This window comes from Trachypithecus francoisi, unplaced genomic scaffold (genome assembly GCF_009764315.1).
Source record: "Trachypithecus francoisi isolate TF-2019V2 unplaced genomic scaffold, Tfra_2.0 Lachesis_group3, whole genome shotgun sequence".
In the NCBI taxonomy this organism is placed as follows: domain Eukaryota; kingdom Metazoa; phylum Chordata; class Mammalia; order Primates; family Cercopithecidae; genus Trachypithecus; species Trachypithecus francoisi.
In genome coordinates, this window is record NW_022681468.1 from 105049375 (window position 1) to 105074551 (window position 25177).

At 48.3% G+C, this 25177-nt stretch overlaps 1 protein-coding gene and 1 pseudogene across 2 annotated transcripts in view; both read right to left on the reverse strand.

Moving 5' to 3' along the window:
• AP3B2 (adaptor related protein complex 3 subunit beta 2) overlaps nt 1–25177 on the reverse strand; it is a 49657-nt gene that overhangs the window by 16315 nt on the left and 8165 nt on the right. The window contains exons 2-14 of one of the 2 annotated variants that reach the window (XM_033190958.1): nt 13825–13900; nt 13605–13679; nt 13185–13280; nt 5832–5992; nt 5539–5605; nt 5265–5447; nt 4900–5183; nt 4573–4627; nt 4120–4191; nt 2519–2581; nt 2087–2219; nt 1695–1804; nt 896–1072 (exon numbers count right to left, since the gene is read on the reverse strand). In XM_033190958.1, coding sequence (XP_033046849.1) covers nt 896–1072; nt 1695–1804; nt 2087–2219; nt 2519–2581; nt 4120–4191; nt 4573–4627; nt 4900–5183; nt 5265–5447; nt 5539–5605; nt 5832–5992; nt 13185–13280; nt 13605–13679; nt 13825–13900 — 1552 coding nt within the window. Of the gene's footprint in view, nt 1–895; nt 1073–1694; nt 1805–2086; nt 2220–2518; nt 2582–4119; nt 4192–4572; nt 4628–4899; nt 5448–5538; nt 5606–5831; nt 5993–13184; nt 13281–13604; nt 13680–13824; nt 13901–25177 lie in introns of both variants that reach the window. The other variant, XM_033190957.1, reaches the window with a different exon arrangement.
• LOC117069546 lies at nt 14002–15698 on the reverse strand (annotated as a pseudogene).

The following is a 25177-nucleotide window of genomic DNA, read 5'->3' on the forward strand; positions in this document are numbered from 1 at the left end:
AAAAGGGCCAGAGAATAACTATTCTAGGCTTTGTGGGCAATACAGTCTGTTGCAACTGGTCAACCCTGCTGTTGTAGCACAAAAGCAGCCACAGGTAATTCATAAATGAACGAGCAGGGCTGTGTTCCAACAAAACTTTATTTACAAGAACAGGCATAGGCCAGATTCAGCCTATGGGCAGTAGTTTGCCAATCCCTGTCCTGCTTAACTGAGTAGGAGAGTGTGGAAATTGTCATGGTGTTTGATGTCCCTGACACCTTGAAAAGCTCAGCACATTATGCTTTATTTTAGAAGAATCTCCTGGAACCATCTCAGGAGATGCCAGACAGCTAGGAGGCTCTGAATGCCCTGATACTACAACTTAGTTGAGCCTCATCCTTGGCTATGTATCTCTTATAACCTTTCACCTTGGGAATGACAGTGGCCACCAGCACTACCCAAGTCCAAGCAGAGACTCACTCCCTTATCTTTGGCACAGACTGGCCAAGCATTGTCAAGCTTTGGGAAGAAGCACAGACCACATCTGGGATGCATGTTCTCCCATCAGTACCTGCCACTGTTGGCCCCTTCCCTTATTTCAATCAACTGTGGTTCTTCGCAGCCCCAGAGTTCCAAGGTGGCAGACAGGACTCCTGTACTAGCCAACTGGAGGTCACAGCTTCATAGGAGAGTCTCTTCAACAGTGACTACCAGCACTACAAGGTCTTTGAGTCCCCAGAATAGCTGTGGGCACTGGGGTAGCATTGGTTACATGGGCAGACCAGCCACCTTCCCTGATTCTTCTTTTCCAAAATAGGAGCTAGAGTTCAGCCCTGCCTAGGGAGGGCCAAAAGAATACTGTCTAGGGAGTTTCTGGGAACCAGAGTATTTGGGGGGGTCATCTCTCAATCTTTACCTGTTTAGAGTTGGTCAGGTAGAGCTTGGCTGCTAAGTTGATGACCTGCAGCTTGACAATATCCTCCTCTGCTGTGAATGACTTGGCCATTTTTCTTAAGACATCAGGTGCAATCCTGGGGACATGCTCACAGTACTCTCCGATGAGCCACAGGATGCTGGCTCTGGCCATGGGCACCTGTGGTTGTGGGAGAGGAGTGAAGATGGGTAAATATGGGAAAGTGGGTGGGTAGGAATGTGGACTTCCAGGGAAACAGCACTCTTCATCTGTGCTGGCCTATTATGGGTTCTCTGGAAATGGGAGTTGGGGGAAGAGAGAGGTTAAAAGGTAGACATTTCCTGGACAGCATTTCCCCTCTTCCCCAGGGCTTCATTAGCATAGAGCTTTCAAGACCCTAAGTCAATCATGATGTAAAAGACTGACTTTCTGGATTCATTGTACCCTCAGTGCTTTATTTCCATGTTACTCTCCTGAATCTTTGGGAATGCCTTGTTTAGATGTTTCAGCTTAGCAGTGCAACAGAAAAATACAAGATTTGTCACTTAACCATGGTTGGCTAGAGCTTTAGAGAGAAAGCAAGAGTAGCAGTAAAGTCCATGGCGCTCAGTGAAGGTCTCCAAAGGGAAGGCAAATCTTGGGTAACAAGGTCAGGATCACATGGTCCAGTGTCTCTCTCCTCCCACCTGAAGACCTAAGGTGTGGAAGCTACTTTTGATAAGGCTAGCATATTTAATTATACAGTCTTGAAATCATGGGGAAGACCTTGAAGTGGAGAGTGAAAATGTGGCTACTCCCTCACCTGGATGTTGTCTGTAAGCTTTGCCAAGTGTTTGATGATCTCTCCATGTTGTGCTGGCTGCATCTGTAGCAATTTCTTAATGACGACCACTGACTCTGCAACCACAAGCTCTACAGAAGAAAAATGAGTGTATGGACCCCAAGACAGTCAGATAGCCATGCTCAGGTGGACAGACACACCTGCAGTGCCCCAGGCCCTTGGTTCTTTCAACCCCTTCACTTCTCTAGCAGCCCTCAGAGGTGTAGGAACACTTGGGCCCTGATCAAGACAGACAGACCAATGGACACACATCATATCTAGGCAGACTGGTGGATATCCACTGGCCAGCAGAGTCAGACCTGCAGGCAGGCATCTTCTGATCATCACGATTAGACATTCAGGCAAACACTGACCATCACGGTTGGACAGCAGCTGCACCAGGCCATTAAGGCAGGTGTCACGGACTCGGCCAATGTTAGTTGCACAGCGTCCAATGGCCTGGATTGTGGCTGCCACAAAGTCCTTGTCCATGCTGCGAATATAGGTCTGTGAGATATGACAAAGAAATCCCTCAGTGACTCTGCAGGCTTAAGGGTGACCTTCAAGAAGGCTGTGGCCCTTCATTTTATGGCTCATCATGCCAGTGACTAAGACTTGGGAAAGGGGGCGACACCTCCACCCCCAATCCAGTGATTCCTTCGCCCAAAGCTAGCCAAACGCATTGGAAGGGGAATGTAAGATAATAGCTTCTCCAGCTTTGGGCTCATAAGAGGTTTGACCCACCAGGGCACAAGGATCTGATGGGTACCTCTCCCAGGCCCTTCTGGCTGGGAGCTGGCCTGTACCTGGAATTCCCGTAGGACAGTAGGAATGTTGGTCTCATTGGCCAGGTTGGTCAGCACTTCCAGCTGCAGGGAGGGGTGGAGAGGCAGAGAGGGGTGGCCAGTGGGCTTTCTGTACTTCCGTTCCAAGTACACTTCACAGACCAGAAAACAATCCTCATGACAGACCTGCATCATCCTCAGACTGATGAGGGAATTGACAGGTTATGAAACTTGTCTAAAAATCAAGAGGACCAGTTTGCCTCTGAAAGGGATTCCCTACAGAGTATGCTTACAGTATGACCATGTCACCTCCCTACTCCATTGAAAACGTAAAGGTTCCTATTGCTTTCAGGATGGAGACCATTGTATTCACCATGGTCTGTAAGTCCCTGAATGATCTGCTTGCTGTCTACCTCCCATCTCCTATCACTCTCCATCTCAATCCCACTCCACTTCCTAACCCAGGGTCTTCGCAGATGCTGTTTCCTCTGTGTGGAGCAGTTCTTCCCATTTCTGTCCCCACATAATTCATGTTCATCTTTCTGTCTTCAGCTCAAGTCTCATATCCTCCAGAAAACTTTCCCTGGCACCAGACTAGATTAGTTCTCCCTATTTTATGCCCTTATAGCTCTCCACACTTTCTTCCATATTTTGTAAATGGGCTTTTACATTTGCCTTGTGATTAGCTGCTTAATGTATCCTCCTCCCTGCATCTGTAAGCTCCACAAAGGCAAGGTCCCTGATTAGTTTGCTCCATCATGTACCCCTAGAACATAGTGGATGTTCACAAGGGTTAGGAGAATTAACTGTTGCTGAAGGAAATCACTCAATAATGAGGCAGCAGAGCAGGAATCAAATGGAGGTATGGGCTCCTGCCACTTTCCTTGTCTGTGAACGTTTGCAGGAAAGCATGAGGGGGCAGGTGTGTGGGGGCCATAACACTGTGGGTGGAGAGAAAAGCATGAACCTTGGAGTCAGCAGAATTGTGTGACCTGGGGCAGTTACCTCCCAGAGTCTATTTTTTTTTTCTTTTGAGATGGCGTTTCACTCATCACCCAGGTTGGACTGCAATGGCGCGATCTCAGCTCACTGCAACCTCTGCCTTCCAAGTTCAAGCAATTCTCCAGCCTCAGCCTCCCGAGTAGCTGGGATTACAGGCGCCTGCCACCACGCCTGGCTAATTTTTGTATTTTTAGTAGAGACGAGGTTTTGCCATGTTGGCCAGGCTGGTCTTGAACTCCCGACCTCAGGCAATCTGCCTGCCTCAGCCTCCCAAAGTGCAGGGATTAGGCGTGAGCCATTGTGCCCGGCCAGAGTCTATATTTTTAAAAAAGGAATGTAATGTACACATCCTGGGATTATTAAGAGGTGGTATCAGGTTACTTCATTTATGAAGAGTAGCAGATGTATACCAGATATGAGGCAAAAAGCAGTTAGTTCCCTTCTCCCCCGACCCTCCTTAGCCCAGCTCCCTGAACAAACAGCTCTAGCTGGGGCAGTCATGGGCTCCTGGGCTCAGCCTTAGAAATAGGCAGGCACCAGGGGGGCCACTGTGAGTTATTTGAGTGGGTACATGGGGTGGGGAGGGCTGGGAGCCACATGCACTTCTGTCCCTCACTCACCTTCAGGATCTTGATCTGGGTGGGGTCGGTGGACCTGATGTAGAAGCTCTTCAGGTAGGGCTCAAACATACCCTGGCACAAGAGAGGCAGCCAGGGAGCTCCACCGAAGCCCCAGGCCTGCCTCACTGCCCAGAGGCACCCCTCCTATCCTGACCTAGTACCCAGGATCCTTCCCTCCTCACCACTGCCCTCCACTCCTCAAGTCTTCCCTCGTCCACCTCAGATTTGACCAGCTCTTTCTCCAAGGTGCATCCCCTCTCAGCGGCCCCTCAGGATTCAGGCCCTGCTCCCCATCTGTGTTTGGAGCCTCCCCTGCCCCATCCTCTGCACAGCCAGGGTATTCCTCCATCTTCCCGTTCCCCAGCCCCGGTCCCAGTCCCAGCCCCGAAAGCGCCTCCGTGCCTGCAGAAGCGGCCCTCGGACAGCGAGGACAGGCTGCGGTCGCAGGCTCACCCGGCGCTTGATGGACATGGTGGCCACGTTCTGGAGCACAACGTACTGCACCTCACTGCGGAGAGGATGGGTCAGAGCACCCCGGGCCCCTCGGCTGGGGCAAGGGGCAGCGGATGAGGGGAAAAGGTGGGGCAAGTCGTTGCGGGGAGAGGACCAGTGCGGAGGGCAGGCCTGCGGTCAGTGTGGAGCGGCTGGGCAGAGGGGGAAGCGGTTGGTGGGCATGAGGGGGCGGAGCCGGGCAGCCCGTGGGGCGGGGCGTGGGACAGGGCGTGAGGCGAGGGCGGGGGCGGGGGCGGGGGCGGGGCCGGGGCCGGGGCCGCAGCGCACCTGTGGCTGCGCAGCAGGCGCACTAGCGCCTTGGCGATGACGCCCACTTCCGCCTTGGGCGCCAGGTGGAAGTAGAGCTGCGCCACCGCCATGACCACCGCGGCGCTGCGGCTCTGCAGCAGGGGTTTGGTGTTGCGCAGCAGCAGCCGGTGGTCGGGGTCCATGATATAGGGCTTTCGAGCGGGGAGCGACGCGGCGGCCGTCTCCTCAGATCCCGCGCCCTTGGCCTCGTCCTCCTCTGAGCCGTAGAAGGCTTTCTCCGCGTTCTCCTCTAGCAGGGATTCCTGGACAGGGAGACCGACGGGCCTGTGGGCGCCTCCCTGGGACACCCTTCCGCCCGCTCTGCCGGGGCGGGGCCCACTCACGTTTTGGGTGGGGCTCAGGAACTGCGTGCGGGCGTAGCGGGTGAGCATGCTGATGATGACCACCTGGCCCCACTCCTCCACGTCGATCAGCAGGTTACAGAGTTTCCGGTAGTTTTTGTGAATCAGGTCGATGCGCTCCGGGCAGACCTCCTCAAAGGCCATCACCACGCTGCCCGCCACCAGCTGGGGAAAGAACAAAGGCGAGGGGGTGAGCGCGAAGGGTGGAAGGCCGGCTGTCAGTCACCACCCCTCCCGGAGTGCCCCGATACCGCACCGTGGTCTTGTCAGCCAGAAGCTTCTCAATGACTTCTATCAGCTGATCCTTCTGGTCAGAGTCCAAACTGAGGGAGAAATCGGTAGGGGAATTTGCCACTCTCAGCCCCAGCCTTCCCAATATCCAAGCCATGCTCACCTCAGGCACCCCAACATTATTGTTCTCTTCAGTCCCCCAAACTGCCCTCCTCAAGCCCTCTGAGAAGCAGCGGGCAAGACTTAGGAAAGGCCAGGGGTCCGTTGGGAACTTAGGAGCCAGCCTTCTGGGGAGCGTGGGACAGGGCTGGGGCATACCTGTAAAGTTTAGGGATGGCGTGGGCAGCTGTTTTCCGCACATAGGGTGACATGTCCGAGGCGGCTTCCTTGATAGCTAGCATCATGATGGGCACTATGATGGGCACACGGATGCTAGAGAGGACACGGAGGGCACTGGCACGAATCAGTTGGTTGGGGTCCTAAAGGCAGAGGTGGAGGCAGAGCTATAAAAGAGCACCGGGTGGCCGGGCACGGTGGCTCAAGCCTGTAATCCCAGCAATTTGGGAGGCCGAGACGGGCGGATCATGAGGTCAGGAGATCAAAACCATCCTGGCTAACAAGGTGAAACCCCGTCTCTACTAAAAAATACAAAAAAACTAGCTGGGCGAGGTGGTGGGCGCCTGTAGTCCCAGCTACTCAGGAGGCTGAGGCAGGAGAATGGCATAAACCCGGGAGGCGGAGCTTGCAGTGAGCTGAGATCCGGCCACTGCACTCCAGCCTGGGCGACAGAGGGAGACTCCGTCTCAAAAAAAAAAAAAAAGAAAGAAAGAGCACCACGTGACCTGATGGAGGGGTACCACACCTTTGGAAATCACTGTCCCCAGCGACCACCAGTTCTTGCTTCCCTGCCCCCTGACTGGAGCCTGGATGGTGTGCCATTGCTGGGTACCTGGGGGACACTTAATTCTGGCTCTGGTTGCAGAAATCTGACACCTGAACAGGTGTTGCAATGGGTAGCTTCACTTCCAGAAAGATTGAAAAACGTTCAGAACGCCTAAAGTTGCTGAAACACCTGAAACATTTTCTGTTCCTTGTAAGGGTTTTTCGGGGGGGTATCTGTTTTAATGCCTGAGGTGACTGCCCAGCAGATGCAGGCTGGTATCCCTTCTGGAGTTCAACCTTACACTCCTTTCTCCCAGAAATCATTGCAAAAGCTGCTGTTCTTCCACAGTGTTTAAAACAGAATAGGGGTGTAAGTCCTTCCTTTTTTTTTTTTTTTTTTTTTTTGAGATGGAGTCTCACTCTGTGGCCAGGCTGGAGTGCAGTGGCACAATCTTGGCTCACTGCAACCTCCGCCTCCTGGTTTCAAGCGATTCTCCTGCCTCAGCCTCCCAAGTAGTTGGGACTACAGGCATGCACCACCACACCCAGCTAATTTTTTGTATTTTTAGTAGAGATGGGGTTTCGCCATGTTGGCCAGGCTGGTCTCGAACGCCTGGCCACAAGTGATCCGCCCACCTCGGCCTCCCAAAGTACTGGGATTACAGACGTGAGCCACCACGCCTGGCCCCAAGCCCTTCCTCTTTATTCCTATTGCATCCTATACAGAATGTATAAAAGCGTTAGTTACACTGTATTGTGATCATGGGGCTTAGGACTTCTTCCCACTATCAGCAGCAGCAGCCATATATTACAGGCATACCTCGGAGATATTGTGGGTTTGATTCTAGACCTCAACAATAAAGCAAATATCGCACTAAAATGAGTTACATAAATTTTTTGTTCCCTGGTGCATACAAGTTATGCTTATAGTTACAGCTGCTTGGGAAGCTGAGGTCGGAGAATCACTTGAGCTCAGGAAGTTGGAAGCTGAAGTGAGCTATGTATGTTCACACCACTGCACTCCAGACTGAGCAACAGAGTGAGATCCTATCTCCAAAAAAAAAAAAAGAAAAAAAAAAGTTACATTTACAATATACTGTAGTCTACTAAGCATGCAATAGCATTATGTCTTAAAAACCAATGTAGGCTGCGTGTGATGGCTTGTGCCTGTAATCCCAACTTTTGGTAGGAGGATTGCTTGAGCCTAGGAGTTCAAGACCAGCCCAGGCAACATAGGGAGACCCCAGTCTCTACAAAAAAAAAAAAAAAAAATTTGAAGTCAATCCTCTTAAACTCTGCCTCTGCTTTATCAACTAGGTTTATGTAGTATTCTAAATCCTTTGTTGTCATTTCAACAATGTTCACAGCATCTGCACCAGGAGTAGATTCCATTTTAAGAAAGGACTTTCTGTGTTCATTCATAAGAAACAAGTCCTCATCCATTCAAGTTTTATCATGAGATTGCAGCAATTCAGTCACATCTTCAGGCTCCACTTTTAATTCTACTTCTCTTGTTATTTCCATCACATATGTAGTTACTTCCTCCACTGAAGTAGTGAACCCCTCAAAGTCATCCATGGAGTTTAGAATCAACTTCTTCCAAACTCCTGTTCATGTTAATATTTTGACCTCCTCCCATGAATCATGAATGTTCCTAATGGCACCTAGAATGGTGAATCCTTTCCAGAAGGTTTTCAATTTACTTTGTCCAGATCCATGAGAGGAATCACTATCTATGGCAGCTCTAGCTTTATGAGATGTATTTCTTAAATAATAAGACTTGAAAGTCAAAATTACTCATTGATCCATAGGCTGCAGAACTGATCTTGTGTTAGCAGGCACGAAATCATTAATCTCCTTGTACCTCCATCAGAGCTCTTGAGTGAACAAATGCGTTGTCATAGAGCAGTAATACTATGAAAGGAACCTTTAAGCGGTAGGTATCAACAATGGGCTTAAAAAATTCAGTAAACCGTAACTGCAAACAGATATGTTGTCATGGCATTGTTGTTCCGTTTATAGAGCACAGGCAGAGGAGATCTGCCATAATTCTTAAGGACCCCAGGATATTCAGAATGGTCAGTGAGCACTGGCCTCAACTTAAAGTCACTAGCTGCATTAGCCCCTAACAAGAGCCAGCCTGTTTTTTTAAAGCCAGGCATTGACTTCTCCTCTCTAGGTAGGAAAGTGCTAGATGGTATCTTCTTCCAGTAAGAGGCTATTTCATTTACACTGAGCATCTCTTGTTGAACATAGTCACTTTCATCAGTGATCTTAGCTAGACCTTCTGGACAACTTGCTGCAGCTTCTCCATCAGCACTTTTGCTTCACCTTGCATTTTTTTGTTATGGAGATGGCTTCTGTACTTAAACTTCATGAACCAACCTCCACTAGCTTCCGTCTTTTCTTCTGTAGCTTCCTCACCTCTCTTAGCCATCACAGAATTGGAGAGATTTAAGACCTGCCTATGAATTAGGCTTTGGCTTAAGGGAATGTGGTAGCTGGTTTGATCTTCTATCCAGGCCACTTAAATTTTCCTATATCAGCAATAAGCCTGTCTTGCTTTCTTTATCATGTGTTTTCTGGAGTAGCACCTCAAACTTCTGGGTTCAAGTGATCCTCCCACCTCAGCCTTCCAAGTAGCTAAGACTACAGGTGCGTACCACCACACCAGGCTAATTTTTTTAACATTTTTGTAGGAAAAAAAAAAATTTTTTTTGTAGAGATGCTCTTGCTCTGTTGCCCAGGATGGTCTTGAACCCCTGGTCTCAAGTGATCCTCCTGCCTCGGCCTCCCAAAGTGCTGGGATTACAGGTGTGAGCCACCACGCCCAGCCTGGAGTAGCAATTTTAATTTCCTTCAAGGACTTTTACTTCGCATTCACAACTTGGCTAAATGTTTGAAGAAAGAGGCATAGCTTTCAGCCTATCACGGCTTTCAACATGCCTTCCTCAGTAAGCCTAACCATTTCTAGCTTTTGATTTAAAGTGAGAGATGTGTGGTTCTTCCTTTCACTTGAACACTTAGAGGCCATTGTAGGGTTATTAATTGGTCTAATTTCAATATTGTTGTGTCTCAGGGAATAAAGAGGCCCACGGTGAAGGAGATGGGGGAACAGTCAGAACACACACAACATTTATTGGTTACTTTCACTTTCATCTCTGGGCATGGTTTGTGGCACCCCAAAACAATTACAATAGTAACATCAAAGATCACTGATCACCATAACATATAATAATCATTTAAAAGTTTGGAATATTGTGAGAATATTGTGAGAATTACCAGAATGTGACAGAGGCACAATGTGAGGACATACTGTTGGAAAAATGGCACTAATAGACTTGATTGAGGTAGGGTCGCCAGAAACCTTCAATTTGTAAAACGTGCAATATCTGCAAAGTGCAATATCTGCAAAGTGCAATAAAATGAGATGTGCCTGTACTATTAATCTTAGAGAATGATGGGAATAGGAACACTAAAGAAGGATAGATGTTACCGTGACTTTCTGAAATGGAGAAAGAAAAGATCCTCACAATTGCGGGCAAAATTGATGCTAATTCCTGACACAATTCTGGAATTGACTTTTAAACAGATGGGTTAGAAGCATTTATTAAAAAGGAAGGAGTCTCTGTTTTCTTAGAGACAAATAGTCACATCAACTGCTAAAACCCGTTTTCCTTTTTTGTGTGTGAATATTTTATTTGGGAAATGATTATAGATTCACAGAAAGTTATCAAAAAAAATCTGTGTTCCTTTTTGATGGGGTAACTAGGCCAGTGGATATTAGTACTTTGTATCTTGATTTCAGTGATATGTTTGTGGAAGTCTCACAGCATTTCCTGCATTGCCATTTTTTAGGTAGGCCTTTTGTTTCACCTAATAGGCATTTTTAAGAAAAGAATTCACATCTGTTTTACCTCTGTGTCACCCACAACCCTTTGCACATGAAAGGTGTAATTTATTTATTTATTTATTGCTATTGAATAAGATCTTTCCTAACAAGATAGAAAAATGCCAGCTGTCTGTACAGTCAGATGGGTCTACAACTTGGTGAAATGTATTTGGGGAAGGTTTATTAACAGATCAATGTCAACCTGGAAACACGCTATGTCTCAGTCTTTTGCCCTGGTCCAAATAGCTTATCAGTATCTTGAAAGAAGACACAAAATCAGGAGGAACATAATTAAGATTCAGAATTACCCTGGCTTGGACCCTGTGCTAAACCGATAAAATGAAATAGAGTAGGGTTTCACAGGGGGTTCAAGGGACCAACTGCACAAAGACAGGATGTAGGGAGACCTAGATTATCTGCTTGCCAGTCAGAGGTTTGATTCCATGAGGGATCTCCTAAGAAAGTGAACACGGCCCTAGCCTGGGCTGATAAAAAGAAGGGAGAAGGCTGGATTAAAATGATTGGTTCCAACATGCAGGAGAGACCAAAAGCCAGTGACAACAACAACAAAAAAATAAGTTTTAAAGGAATACATATATAGTATGATGACACCATTTACAAAACATTTTATATTGCTTAACAGTATGCAAATTACTAGCTCAGGAATAAATACATATGTATGAATGATAAACAAGAGAAGATATACAGGAGGCTTTGAGAAATGTGTCATTTCTTATGCTGGATATATGGATATTCATTATATTATTCTTTATGCCTTTTGTGAACCTGTAGTAAATTTTATTTTATTTTTTAGATACAGGGTCTCCCTGTGTTGCCCAGGCTGGAGTACAGTGACTATTCACAGGCGCAGTCATAATGCAGTACAGCCTGAAATCAATTTCTTTTTCTTTTTTTTTTTTTTGAGATGGAGTCTCACACTGTCACCTGGGCTGGATGGCAGTGGCACGATCTCAGCTCACTGCAACCTCTGCCTCCCAGGTTCAAGCAATTCTCCTGCCTCAGCCTCCTGAGTAGCTAGGATTATGGACACCTGCCACCATGCCCAGCTAATTTTTTGTATTTTTAGTAGAGATGGGGTTTCACCATGTTGGCCAGGCTGGTCTCAAACTCCTGGACCTCATGATTCGCCCACCTTGGCCTCCCAAAGTGCTGGAATTACAGGCATGAGCCACCGTGCCCGGCCTAAAATCAATTTTTAAAAATTATAGTTGTGGAGGTTTCAACAAAATATAATGGTTTAAAAAACACCCCAAATAGTAGTAGTTGTCTTTGAGATGGAGCAAGTTGCCCTATGAAGGAGTGAGGTCCCTAACAGAAAAGATACCTGTTAGAGATGTTCTAGAGCAAAGGTTGGCATGCTACAGCCCTTGGATAAAATCTATCTATTGCCTGTTTTTATATAGATTTATTGGAACACGGCCACACCCACTTGTTAATGGCTGCATTTGCACCATAAGGGCAAAATTAAGTAGTTGCATAGTTGAGACTATAAGGCCTACAAAACCTAAAATACTATTTGGCACTTTGCAGAAAGAAATTATCACATTCAGTTGGACTAAATGAGCTCTGATTTTCTAAAAGGGGGAAAGGGGCAGTTGGTAGAGACTACAGGTGAAAATCTGTGCAACGATTTCAGATTAGTTTTTATACTTAACCCTTAACTGAAACCGAAAGATTACTTGCCAATCTAAGATGGATTCCATGGTTTTGACTTATAAAAAGAACCCTAGCACAATGTGTGGCATAGAGACCCCCAAGCATTTGCTAAATGAATGAACTGTATATGCAAGTGACCATGCTTTCTACCGTCACCCCAAAGAAGCCGACTGTCAACCCCTCTTGCTGGCCATAGCAGATTGGACAAGGGGTGGGCCCTGAATTTGAGCAGTCAATCCTATGTACCCAGTAACCTACAGAACTTCTGGATATGAAAAGATGAGCTGGACCTCTCACAATCTCTCTCACAGAAATTTGAACTAAAAGTATCCAGGCCAGGAGTAGTGGCCATGCCTGTAATCCCAGCATTTTGGGAAGCTGAGGCCACTTGAGCCCAGGAGTCCGAGACCAGCCTGGGCAACATGGTAAAACCCGGTCTCTACAAAAACTACAAAAAAATTAGGTGGGCATGGGTGGTGCATGCCTGTGGTCGCCGCTACTCGGGAGACAGAGGTGGGAGAATCACCTGAGCTCAGGAAGGTCCAGGCTCCAGTGAGCCATGATTGCACCACTGCACTCCAGCCTGGGCAACAGAGTGAGAATCTGTCTCACAAATAAATAAATAAAGGTATGCAAAAAATAGGGGAGTTAATGGTTGTAATCAGAGCGAAAAATCTGATATGGAGAGAAAGAATGGCTTTGAAATGGCTGTCTTTACCCTCAAGATATCTTAGACTAACCAGAAAAGCCCTCAGGGGAAACTTATGCATGCACCTAACATATGTAAATTCAACTAGAAGCCTTGGGCAAAATGAAAGAAACAGTGAGAATGGTGTGGGGGATTCCGGCCACTGCTAAAGGTTGAATTCTACCTGGCTGTGGACCACAATTCACACCTTTACACAAAGAGGGTTGAGGGGTTCTCCATTGCCAGAGACTCTCCACTCTCCAGGGGCTCAAGTGGTTCATACTAGAAGCAGCCATTACCACAGGCTCCTGGGAAGAGAGACAGGGGCCCTAGGTACCCACTTCATCTCTTATGCCCTTCTGAACCTGGCTTCCACTCTCTGAGGGTCTGGCTGGCCTTTCCTGACTGTGACCCTCCCAACTTTAGGCAGGTAGAAAGGGCCCGTTCCCATGCTCATGGCCTCTCCCTGGGCCTGTTTCTCCGATAGCGCCAATGAGACCCAGGCCCTGGGAGGCAAACTGAGACCCCTGACCTTTAGGCCACGTTGGAAGGTGGAGATGGACAGCAGGGCCAGGTCTTGCTGCTCCTCAGCGTAGCGTACCAGGTACACGTAGACAAGCTTCTTCACCTTGGGGAGAGCAGGTTTCTCAGCAGAAGGCTTCTCAGCAGGGACCTGTGCCCGCCCCCCTACCCCTGGGATGTCATCTCCCCAGGCAGCTGTGGTCCATGGGGACAAATTCTTCCAGTTGGGGAGAGCACCCGAGTGTATCCAGGTCCTTTACCTTGATCCACATCCAGTTCAAGGACATGGAGAGAGTGTCTTCTCCTGGCTCAGGGACATTTCTGAGCAAGTTGGGCCTCCAGGGGCTAAATCATTTCCTTCCTTACCCCAAGCTTGAGTTTGTTCCTGGGGGAGGTGGGAACAAGTGATCCCTCACCAGGTAGTGCTCACCTCTATGTTCTTACAGGCCACATTCTTCACCACCGCTGGAAACAGGTCTGAAGCATTCTTTCCTCGGGCAATCATCTGGGTGGTGGGGTCAAGGTAAGGGAAGAGGGACAAATCGGGAGGCACAGCACTAATTAGAGGGAAGGTCTACAAGGAGCTGAAGAGAGCTGCTCTTGGCCACCCAGGCCCCGCCCCAAGGGAGGCCCCTTCCTTCCCCTCTTACCGCCACAATCCTCTTCATGGCCTCCAGCTTTAGAGAATCCTTGTTGGTGTCCAGCATCTCCTTCAGGTCATCATGCCTGGTGGGAGGTACAAGAGGTCAACTGAGGGCACAAGGGTGGGGACGGGGTATTAATCAGGAGGGTCCAGGCACAAAGAAGGAACATGGCCCAGGGGAGGCTCAGGCAGGACCTGACCCGAAGAGGGACCAGAGCCAGGGGGAGCAAGTAAAGTACAGATCAGTGGAAACATGTGGCCAGCTAATATTAGGGGTTGAACTGTATCCTTCCTAAAAAGGATATGTTTAAGTCTTAACCCCTAGTACCTCAGAATGTAACCTTATTTGGGAACAGAGTTGTTGCAGATGTAATTAGTTAAATGCAATCCTACTTTAGCAGCGTGGGTCTCTAATCCTATATGTCTGGTTTCCTATAAGAAAACAGCCATGTGGGCTGGGCGCAGTGGCTCACGCCTGTAATCCCAGCACTTTGGGAAGCTGAGGCGGGAGAATCACTTGAGCCCGGGAGTTCCAGACCAGCTTGGCAACATGGTGAAACAATGAACTTATCCTTTTTTATGGCTGCATAGTATTCCATGATGTATATGTGCCACATTTTCTTTTTTTTTTTTTGGTGAGACGGAGTCTCACTCTGTTGCCCAGGCTGGAGCGCAGTGGCACGATCTCAGCCCACTGCAAGCTCCACCTTCCAGGTTCACGCCATTCTCCTGCTTCAGCCTCCCAAGTAGCTGGGGCTACAGGTGCCCGCCACCAACACGCCTGGCTAATTTTTTGTATTTTTAGTAGAGACAGGATTTCACCGTGTTAGCTGGGATGGTCTCGATCTCCTGACCTCATGATCCACCTGCCTCAGCCTCCCAAAGTGCTGGGATTATAGGCATAAGCCACCGCACCCGGCCATGCCACATTTTCTGAATCCAGTCTATCACTGATGGACATTTGGGTTGGTTCCAAGTCTTTGCTATTGTGAATAGTGCCGCAATAAACATACGTGTGCATGTGTCTTTATAGTAGCATGATTTATAATCCTTTGGGTATATACCCGGTAATGGGATCATTGGGTCAAATGGTATTTCTAGTTCTAGATCCTTGAGGACTCGCCACACTGTCTTCCACAATGGTTTTAACTAGTTTACACTCCCATCAACAGTGTAAAAGTGTTCCTATTTCTCCACATCCTCTCCAGCACCAGTTGTTTCCTGACTTTTTAATGATCACCCTTCAAACTGGTGTGAGATAGTGTATCATTGTGGTTTTCATTTGCATTTCTCTGATGGCCAGTGATGAAGAGCATTTTTCTCTCAGGATAAACTCGGATGTAGGAAGTTTCACTATCATGAGAGCAGAATTTGATGTCATCCAGTTTACGCAAGGCATATTCCATGTCTTCTTTTCTGAGATACTCAACCATCCCCACACCATCCTTCTGCACGTCGGCATAACAGACATCCCAAACTGCTCGCATGTGACCCTTCAGGTCCTGCCAGCTGCCTGATGAAGGAAGTCCTGAAACCAGAACTAGGAAATCAGATCTTCTTGCAGAAGGTCAATTCCTCCCACCACGGGGCCACCCACCCCGACCTCCATAAGTCCTGGGGAACTCCACACGAAGCCAACACTGGCCATAATCATAACCATTTCTTCCATAAATAGCATCCTCTGCATCTCGGGGGTCCTCCTCAAAGCGCACGAAGGCAAAGGGCACAGGCCGTGCCTGTTCTTGAGTTCGATTTCGTGGATGCAGTCGTACTTGTAGAAAAAGTCTTTCAGGTCCTTCTCGCGCACGTCGGTCGGAAGGTCAACCACGTAGATGCGCCCGTCACCGTCACTCATTCTCGCTCATCCGCCCAGCCCAACATCCGCACCTCCGCACCGCCTGACGCCGCGGGCCCGCGGGCCGCTGCCTCAGCATGCCCCCGCCTCAGCACGCCCCCACCCCTTGCCCGCGGCAGCGTCCCCGCGGGCTCTGAGGCGCTCAGTCGCACTGCATTGTGGGAACGAGGGGCAACTGTGGTACTTCTGATACGACAGTGTAGGAAATGAATGTAGCCAGGAACGAGAGAAAAGAGACAAGAGGAAGGGTTTGGGGTGGGGAAGTATGGACCCGGCTCAGGGAAAAGGACCAGTTGGATGGATGAGAAGGACCAGTGGAAAAGAGGTAGATGCCAAAACAAGAGCAGGGTGCCCTTGCCCTGCCTCCAGTATGTTTCCAAGGCCTAACCTCTCAGACCAAACTGATTCCAGGGACTGGAAGGGTACCAGAGACTCCATAGATTGCCTCACAACAAAAGACAGACCTGTCACTGAACCACTGAACAGCCATTCAAGGAAGTTATTAAACTCTAGTGGGATGAATAAAGATTTGAATAAGTAATCCCTTGCACTTGGCTGAGAGGAATAAGGGTAGTGCTGAGCCAATACACAGGTTTCTTTCTCTTTTTAGATCTCATACTTCATTTCAAAAAATTGAAATTTCAAAGGGAACATTTTGTCAAACTTTTTGAAGTGACAGCAAAATTCATCTGGAAAAAAAAATCAGTGGGTAAGAACTCCAAAGAATGTTTTTGGGAAAAGAAGGGAGTAATGATAGACAACTCACCCTATTGGACTTCAAAACATAAAACCACGAGACAATGATAAAAGCTGTTTGGTACCAAGTTAAAACCAGAAGGTCAAAGGTCATGGAGGGAATTTCATAAAAGGTCTAACTTGATAAATTAGGAACCAATAACTTATCTAAGGAAGAAAGAACCTCCCCCCCATCCCCACTTAAATAAATGCTATTGAGACAACTGCTTTGCAGCACTTTTTTTGTTTTTTTGAGATGGAATTTTGCTCTCGTTGCCCAGGCTGGGGTAAAATGGCTCAATCTCGGGTCACTGGAACCTCTGCCTCCCGGGTTCAAGTGATTCTCCTGCCTCAGCCTCCCAAGTAGTTGGGATTACAGGCATGCGCCACTACGCTCGGGTAATTTTTGTATTTTTAGTAGAGACAGGGTTTCACCATGTGTTGTTCAGGCTAGTCTCAAACTCCTGACCTCAAGTGATCTACCCACTTCAGCCTCCCAAAGCGCTGAGATTACAGGCGTGAACCACCGCATCTGGCCAGCAGCAAATAATTTAACTTGTATACATATTTCACCCCAAAATAAATCCCACATTTGATTAACAGTTAAATTATTTTTAAATACAAAAGAAGGGAAGATTTTATTAAGGTCATAAAATTATTAGCAACAATATGGCTAGGTTTAATTTGTATTTGTTTTTGTTTTTTTGAGACAGAGTTTCGTTCTTGTTGCCTAGGCTGGAGTGCAATGACGCAATCTCGGCTCACGGCAACCTCCGCCTCCCAGGTTCGAGCGATTCTCCTGCCTCAGCCTCCCGAATAGCTGGGATTACAGGCGTGCGCCACCATTCCCAGCTAATTTTTGTATTTTTAGTAGAGACGAGGTTTCTCCATGTTGGTCAGGCTGGTCTCGAACTCCCGACCTCAGGTGATCTGCCCACCCCAGCCTCCCAAAGTGCTGGGATTACAGGCGTGAGCCACTGCGCCCAGCCCTTTTTTTTTTTGAGACAAAGTCTCACTCTGCTGCCCAGGCTGGAGTGCAGTGGTGCAATCTTGGCTCACTGCAGCCTTGGCCTCCTGGGTTCAAGTGATTCTCATGCCACAACCTCCTAAATAGCTGAGATTACAGGCGTACACCACCATGCCTGGCAAATTTTTTGTATTTTAGTAGAGATGGTATTTCTCCATGTTGACCAGGCTGGTCTCAAACTCCTGAACTCTAGTGATTTGCCTGCTTCGGCCTCCCAAAGTGCGGGGATTACGAGTGTGAGCCACTGTCCCAGGCCTACGTTTAATTTTTAAACTTTGGAATCTAAAAACTAAATTTATGAGAAGAATAAGGCAACTATACTAGCTTCCTAGAACCACCATAACAAAGAACCACAGGCCAGGGCTCACACTTGTAATCCCAGCACTTTGGGAGACTGAAGCAGAAGGATTGATTGCTTGAGTGCAGGAGTTGGGACCAGCCTGGGCAACATAGTCAGATCCTGTTTCTACAAAACTAAAAAAAAATTAGCCAGGCATGGTGGCACGTGCCTGTAGTCCCAGCTACTCAGGAGGCTGAGGTGGGAGGAACACTTGCACCAAGATGTTGGAGGCTACAGTGAGCTATGATCATTCTACTGCACTCCAGCCTAAGCAACAGAGCAAGAACCTATCTCTAAAAAAAAAACCAGAAAGTACTACAGATGATGGCTTGAACAACATAAATTTATTTGCTCACAGTTCTGGAGGCTGGAAGGCTGAGATTAAAATGTCAACAGGATTAGTTTCTTCTACAGCCTCTCTCTTTGGCTTGTACATGGCTCTTGTGATATCGTAAATAAATATATATATTTGGTCTCTATACCCCATTTCTGAGACAGAGCTCCTAAAACACTTGACGACAGTGATGCTAGGATAACTTTTGTCCTAATATTTGGTCTTCCACCCAGTTCCTCACGCAGCAATCCTAAGACCTTTATAACTTCCTGAGTGATAGGAACATCTGACATGGAAATCCCTTGGAATTTCCTGGGTGACAGAAGCGTCTTTCGTTATTAGATGGTTGGAACTTTTTTCTTTTTTTTTTTCTTTTTTTTTTTTGACACTGAGTCTTGCTCTGTTGCCAAGGCTGGAGTGGTGCAGTGGTGCAGTGGTGCAATCTCGGCTCACTGCAACCTCCGCCTTCTGGGTTGAAGCAATTCTCCTGCCTCAGCCTCCCAAGTAGCTGGGGTAGCTACAGGCACCTACCGCCACTCCTGGCAAATTTTTGTATTTTTAATAGAGATAGGGTTTCATCATGTTGGCCAGGCTGGTCCTGAACTCCTGACCTCAAGTGATCCACCCGCCTTGGCCTCTCAACGTGCTAGGATTATAGGCATGAGCCGCTGCACCCAGCTGAGGGTTGAAACTTTCAATCCCACTATTTGACCTCTGGGGAATGGGGAGTGGGGCTGATCGCTGAATTGATCACATGGCCAAAGATGCAATCAATCATGAAGCCTTCATGAAAACCCAAGAGGACAGGGTTTGGAGAGCTTCCAGATTGTGGAACATGTGAAGGTGCCTGGAGGGCGCCCCCCCTTCCATACCTCTCCCTATGCATCTCTTCATCTGGTTTTTGTCTGTATCCTTTATAATAAATGGGTAAATATAAATAAAGTTTCCCTGAGTTCTGTGAGCCACTCACAGAGTTGAACCCAAGGAGGAGGGCATGGGAACCCCTGATTTATAGCCAGTTGGTCAGAAGTATAGGTGACAACTTATCACTTGCAATTGGCATCTGAAGCAGAAGGCAGTCTTGTGGCACTGAGCCCTTAACCTAAAAAATCTAAAACTAGATTGACTTGAATTAGAGAACACTCAGTGTCTGCTGGAGAATAGGTTGTTGGTGGGGAGAAATCTCCACCCATTTTTGTGGCCAGAGGTGAAGCACTCTCTGGTGAGTGGTGTGTGTGAGAGTAGGAGAAACACACTTTGGGTTTTTCTGTCTCTTACAACTATCTTCTCTGTCTTCACATGGTCTTCCTTCTGCATGCCTATATCCAAATTTCCTCTTCTTATAAAGAAGTCAGTCATACTGGATTAGGGCCCCCCTTAATAACCTCATTTTAACTTAATCATCTCAAAGGTAACATTCTGAGGTACTGGGGGCTAGGACTTCAACATACGCATTTTGGAGGGACACAAATCAGCCCATAATAGCAACAAAAGGAAAAATATTTGGGATATGGTAAATAAAAGTTTAATATTCAAAATAGAGGCCAGGCGTGGTGGCTCATGCTTGTAATTCCAGCATTTTTGGAGGCCAAGGTGGGCAGATCACTTAAGGTCAGGAGTTTGAGATTAGCCTGGCCAAGATGGTGAAACCCCATCTCTACTAAAAATACAAAAATTAGCCGGGCATGGTGGTACACACCTGTAATCCCAGCTACTCAGGAGGCTGAAGCACAAGAATCACTTGAACCCAGGAGGCGGAGGTTGCAGTGAGCCGAGATCGTGCCACTACACTCCAGCCTGGGCGACAGAGTGATACTCCATCTCAAAAAAAGAAAAAAAAGGAACTGATATACATGTATAAGGTCTCTCTCCAGCATTCACTGTTAGGGCTGCTACAAGCCCATCTGCCATCTGCATGCCCCTCCAGGTAGACACAGCCCTGAGCTGTTGCTCCCCGTTCCATGTGTGGATCATGGGCTGGTATTCCTTGGCCAGATGCCGTTGTGGATGTGAACAATGTGCCTAACCATACTCAGAGGATGCAGAACTGGTGATCAAGAAGTGATCAGAGAATTGTGAATAAACCCATGAAAAAAGAATGTGTCTATATACAGCTGATAGAGTTGTGTGAAACTGATGCACTCATATGTTGCCAAGACAATTCCAAAATGTGGTGAGCAGCTGTGTGTGGGGACTCGCACACACTAATTTCGCAGATGACACTCTGGTAACCCACAGCTTTGACCCAGGCACGAGAATTCAGCTTGAGAAATATCACCAGTGATAAAAATTAAAAATCAGGCCGGGCACAGTGACTAACGCCTGTAATCCCAGCACTTTGGGAGGCCAAGGCGGGCGGATCACAAGGCCAGGAGATCAAGACCATCCTGGCTAACATGGTGAAACCCCGTCTCTACTAAAAATACAAAAAAAATTAGCCGGGCGTGGTAGTGGGTACGTGTAGTCCTAGCTACTCGGTAGGCTGAGGCAGGAGAAAGGCATGAACCCAGGAGGTGGAGCTTGCAGTGAGCCAACATCGCACCACTGCACTCCTGCCCGGGCAACAGATTGAGACTCCGTCTAAAAAAAAAAAAAAAAAAATTCATTGTGTGCCAAGTTAGTCACAGACATGCAACATTTAGAAGTGACAGAAAATCAGAAATGTTTTCTGTTAGGAGAGGAAAGAACATGATAACAGCCATAAAGAGGCAAATGACTGCTGCTAATGCTGAGAAATGAGTGACAAATGCTGAGAGGAAGAGAACCCGATACAACATGCGCCTTAGTCACAGGGCTGCAGAAATGCGTGAGTACCTAATATCAAATGAGAAGAGGGGCACTAAGAAGTCACTATCCCAAGAATTTTAGAAACTGTCTTTCCTAAAGAGATTTTTTATGGAAAACAAAATAGAAAGATGATGCCTTCCAGCATTATCTGAGGCCCTCACTATCTGTCATGTGAGGACAGAAGAAAATATCCAGCCCCATCATGTTATCTGAAACTCCCCCACCTGGAGGGATGCCCCCCAAATCAGAGGACATCTTCTACTCTGCCAGGGTCAGGCCAGGGCCCAAAGATAATCACCCTCTTACCCTCCCAAACACAGATGAGACTGTGAGTTTCTTAGTGGGTAGGAGGCTGAGCTCAGGACACCTGGGGCATGGGCATAGGTACAGACCATTGAGCTGGGTAGGCCTGGGCAGCACCGAGGGCCTAGGAACAGTGACAGAGCTGGGCACCAGCTTCCCTGAGATACAAATGCACAACACTGCACCCCGGGTCCTCCATACGCACACCCCACAGACAACTACACATTGATACCACCCACATATACCACAGACACTCCCATGTCCCCTGACAGACATACCTACACCTCACGGACAGCTCATACAAACATACCTACAGGCCCCACAGACACTCGTAGAATCCATACATAAACCCATGCACACCCACAAAATCCTGCCTACGCAACACCCAGAGAAACACACTCCCCCACATATAGACACCTACCATAGAAAAACTCTACACACACAAACCCCCACACTTGGACACCCACACAACTCACCTACACACCTACAAACCCCCCAGACATATACCACCACAAGACCTCTCCCCGCTCTCCCACACCCTCATAGAGACACACATATCCCATACATGTACCCCACAGACACATATCACAAGATCTCTCCCTGCTGCCCCACATCCTCATAGAGACACACACACCCCACACATGCCCCCCACAGACATAAACCACCACGAGACCTCTCCCTGCTCCCCTACACCCTCATAGAGACACACACACCACACGTTTCCCCCCAACACACAAGCCACAGTCACATCTAATACACAGACAACTTGGACCAAACTTGGTCTCTCCAGTCTCATTCACCAAAATGGTCCAGTGGACTCCTAGTTGAGATTTTTGATGATAAATGTTGGCTTCTAAGATCAAATATATCCAGCCCCAGGAGTCCCCTGATCCCCTTCTGAGGGGTCACCCTGGGACAGCTTTTCCCTGGGCTTCCGTGGAAGGAGGGCCAAGTTTGCCCAATCTCCTTTAACTCTGGGTATTCCCTTCCTCACCACACCCAAAAATGCCACATGTGCCTGTCAAATGCACACACCCCAAGGCATCCTCCCCACCCAGCCTAGTGAGTACATTCCAGGCCCCTGAAGGAGAAGGGGAATGAGAGAGGGCAGGACCACTGGGCCTAAAGCAGCCAGCACAGGCAAGATTGACTGTGGAATATGCACTGACACAGACCACAGCAACCACCTACGGTGAGACCGCCCTGGGCCTCTCATCCTCACTCCCACCAGCTTCCATTCCCAAGAGGCAGACACAGGGACTAAGGCACAACAACACCCTAAGGCCATGAAACATTATCTCCCATAGTCAGATCCCCTTACACTGGGCTCACTCTGACCTGACCCCTAGTCTGACCTAGCCTGAGGGACTCTTCTGGGGGTGGCTGGAGCCAGCCAGGGGGTCCAGCATGGCACTGGAGGTCAGTCATGCTCACCTCCCTTGATATGCCACCTCCCTGCCACCTCTTACCACCTAAGTTCCAGTCTACTGGCAGGCAGTGGCTGGCCAAACCCTGTCTGTGCTTTTTTCTGTCCCCAAACCTCATCCAGAGCCCACTCCAGTAGGGGCCTGTGGGGAGAAAAAGGTCAAGGTGGGACCTCAACCCTCAAATATTTTACTATCCTCCTCTCCTCACTCATACCCTCAGCCCCCATACTGTGCCCCTGACCACCTTCTCTGCCCAGCCTGGACCCTAAATGTCAGCCTAAGCCTCTGTCTGAGGAGGTGGGTCCTGAAGGTGTCTGGGCTGAATGCAGCTGCCCATCCCTGGCCTTCCTGGCTGCGTAAGTAGGGGGTTCCTGTGGGTTCCTCTATACCGTAGTGGCTGGCTCTGGCTCTGGCCAGCCTCTGGGCAAGGTCCTTCCAGAGATGCTTCTGGGGTCGTGTCTTCCTCCTGGGCCTGCAGCCATCGAAGCTCCTCAGGCTCCAAGGCCTGGTACCAGGGCGGTGGCCCACCTTCGGGAGCCAGCACACAGCTAGTAGCCTCTCGATCAGCTCCGCAGGCCCCTCTGACCCTGGGCCTCACCACCACCCCCGGGAGCTGCAGGAATCGCTGCATCAGGTCCTTCTCCAGGATAGGACTGAGCTGGCCAGGGCACTGGGGCTCCTGTCATAGTCTCCAGACGGCCCGCCCCCAAAACTTGGTAACCAGACACTGGCAGGGAGGGAGGCTCCGGTTTCCTTTTCACTGCTCAGAGACAAGGCCTCCAGAGGGACAGAAGGGCAGGGACAGGGGACCAAGCCTACCCCCAGTCTCTGGGCAAGGGACTAGAGGGTCAGTGGAGTTGACAGAGAGGTGAGAGATGCCCTCTTCAGCTCCAATCCCACCACCACAATTAGACTGCAGCCTTCTGAGAAATCTTATATACCCTCTTCTCACTGACCCTAGGCATCTTATTCCTCGCCTGCCTTTCCAGAACCAATATTTGATTTATTCCTTCCCATCAACCTTCTTTTATCTCTACTTCCTCCTAGCACCCTCCCCCACAACCCCTGTGTCCATCCCTCCAACTGGCTCACATCCTTGGCCCTCTTGTCCCACTAGTCTCTAATGCCACTGGCCTGCCAGTGGTGGGTAGCTTTTTTTTTTTTTGAGATCAAGTTTCACTCTTGTTGCCCAGGCTGGAGTACAATGGATGATCTCGGCTCACTGCAACCTCCATCTCCTGGGTTCAAGCGATTCTCCTGCCTCAGCCTCCCAAATAGCTGGGATTACAGGCATACGCCACCATGCCTTGCTAACTCTCGTATTTTTAGTAGAGACGGGGTTTCTCCATGTGGGTCAGGCTGGTCCGAAACTCCCAACCTTAGGTGATCTGCCCGCCTCAGCCTCCCAAAGTGCTGGGATTACAGGTGTGAGTCACCGCACCTGGCCTGGTTGGCTTTATTCACTGTATTTGAAACCCCTTTGACCCTCAAGTCCCCATTCCCAGCCTTGCCCTTATGGCTTCACTACCTGGTTCCCAAAAAAGGGAAAGGCTTTGGATGAAATCCCCTGCATCTCCCTGCCCCAGACTCCCATCCATCTGCATTTATTTACTTATTTATTTATTTAGAGATGGAGTCTCACTCTGTTGCCCAGGCTGGAGTGCAGTGGTGCCATCTCAGCTCACTGTAATCTCCACCTCCCGGGTTCAAGTGATTCTCCTGCTTCAGCCTCCTGAGTAGCTGGGACTACAGGCATTCGTTACCACAACTGGCTAATTTTTGTATTTTTAGTAGCCAGGGAGTTTCGACATGTTGGCCAGGCTAGTCTCGAACTTTTGATCTCAAGTGCTCTGCCCGCCTCGGCTTCCCAAAGTGCTGGGATTACAGGCATGAGCCACTGTACCCAGTCTCCATTTGCATCATACTCTCCTCTCCTCCTGCCCTCTTCCCTCTAGGCAGAGCTGGTCCTCCCTGCTCCCAGGCTAGACCTCCCACCCAGCTCAGTAAGCCTCCCCTCCCATCACTCAGCGTTCTGTACTTCCTTTCTTCCCTTCAGCCTCTTTCTCACCAATTGCTCCTTCCCATCAGCAGTTAAACTTGCTCTAGGCTCTCCCAGTCTAATATTAATAATAAACAAAAATATGGAGTCATACATTTTAGGAAACAAAAAAAAAAACCCCAGAATAACAAAATAGACAAACTTCCTTGAACTGAGGTTCTCCTCCAGCAGCTTTCTCTTTTACAGTCAAATTTCTTGAAAGCAAAATTCCCATTCACTGTTTTATCTATTCACCTCCTATGTGATCCTTTATTCATTTTAATCTGGCTTTAGATGCCGATTTAGAATTTGGAGTTGAAGGGTCATGATCTCTGCAACTTAAAATGGTTCAACCAAAAAAAGTATACGAATAGATGGTTAGATAAAGCAAATATGGCATGATGTCAATGACGGTTGAATCTAGATGTATGATATACGTGTGTTCATTGTACTATTAATTTCATTTTTCTATATATTTTAAATCATGTACAACAGAATGTTGAGAAATAAATAA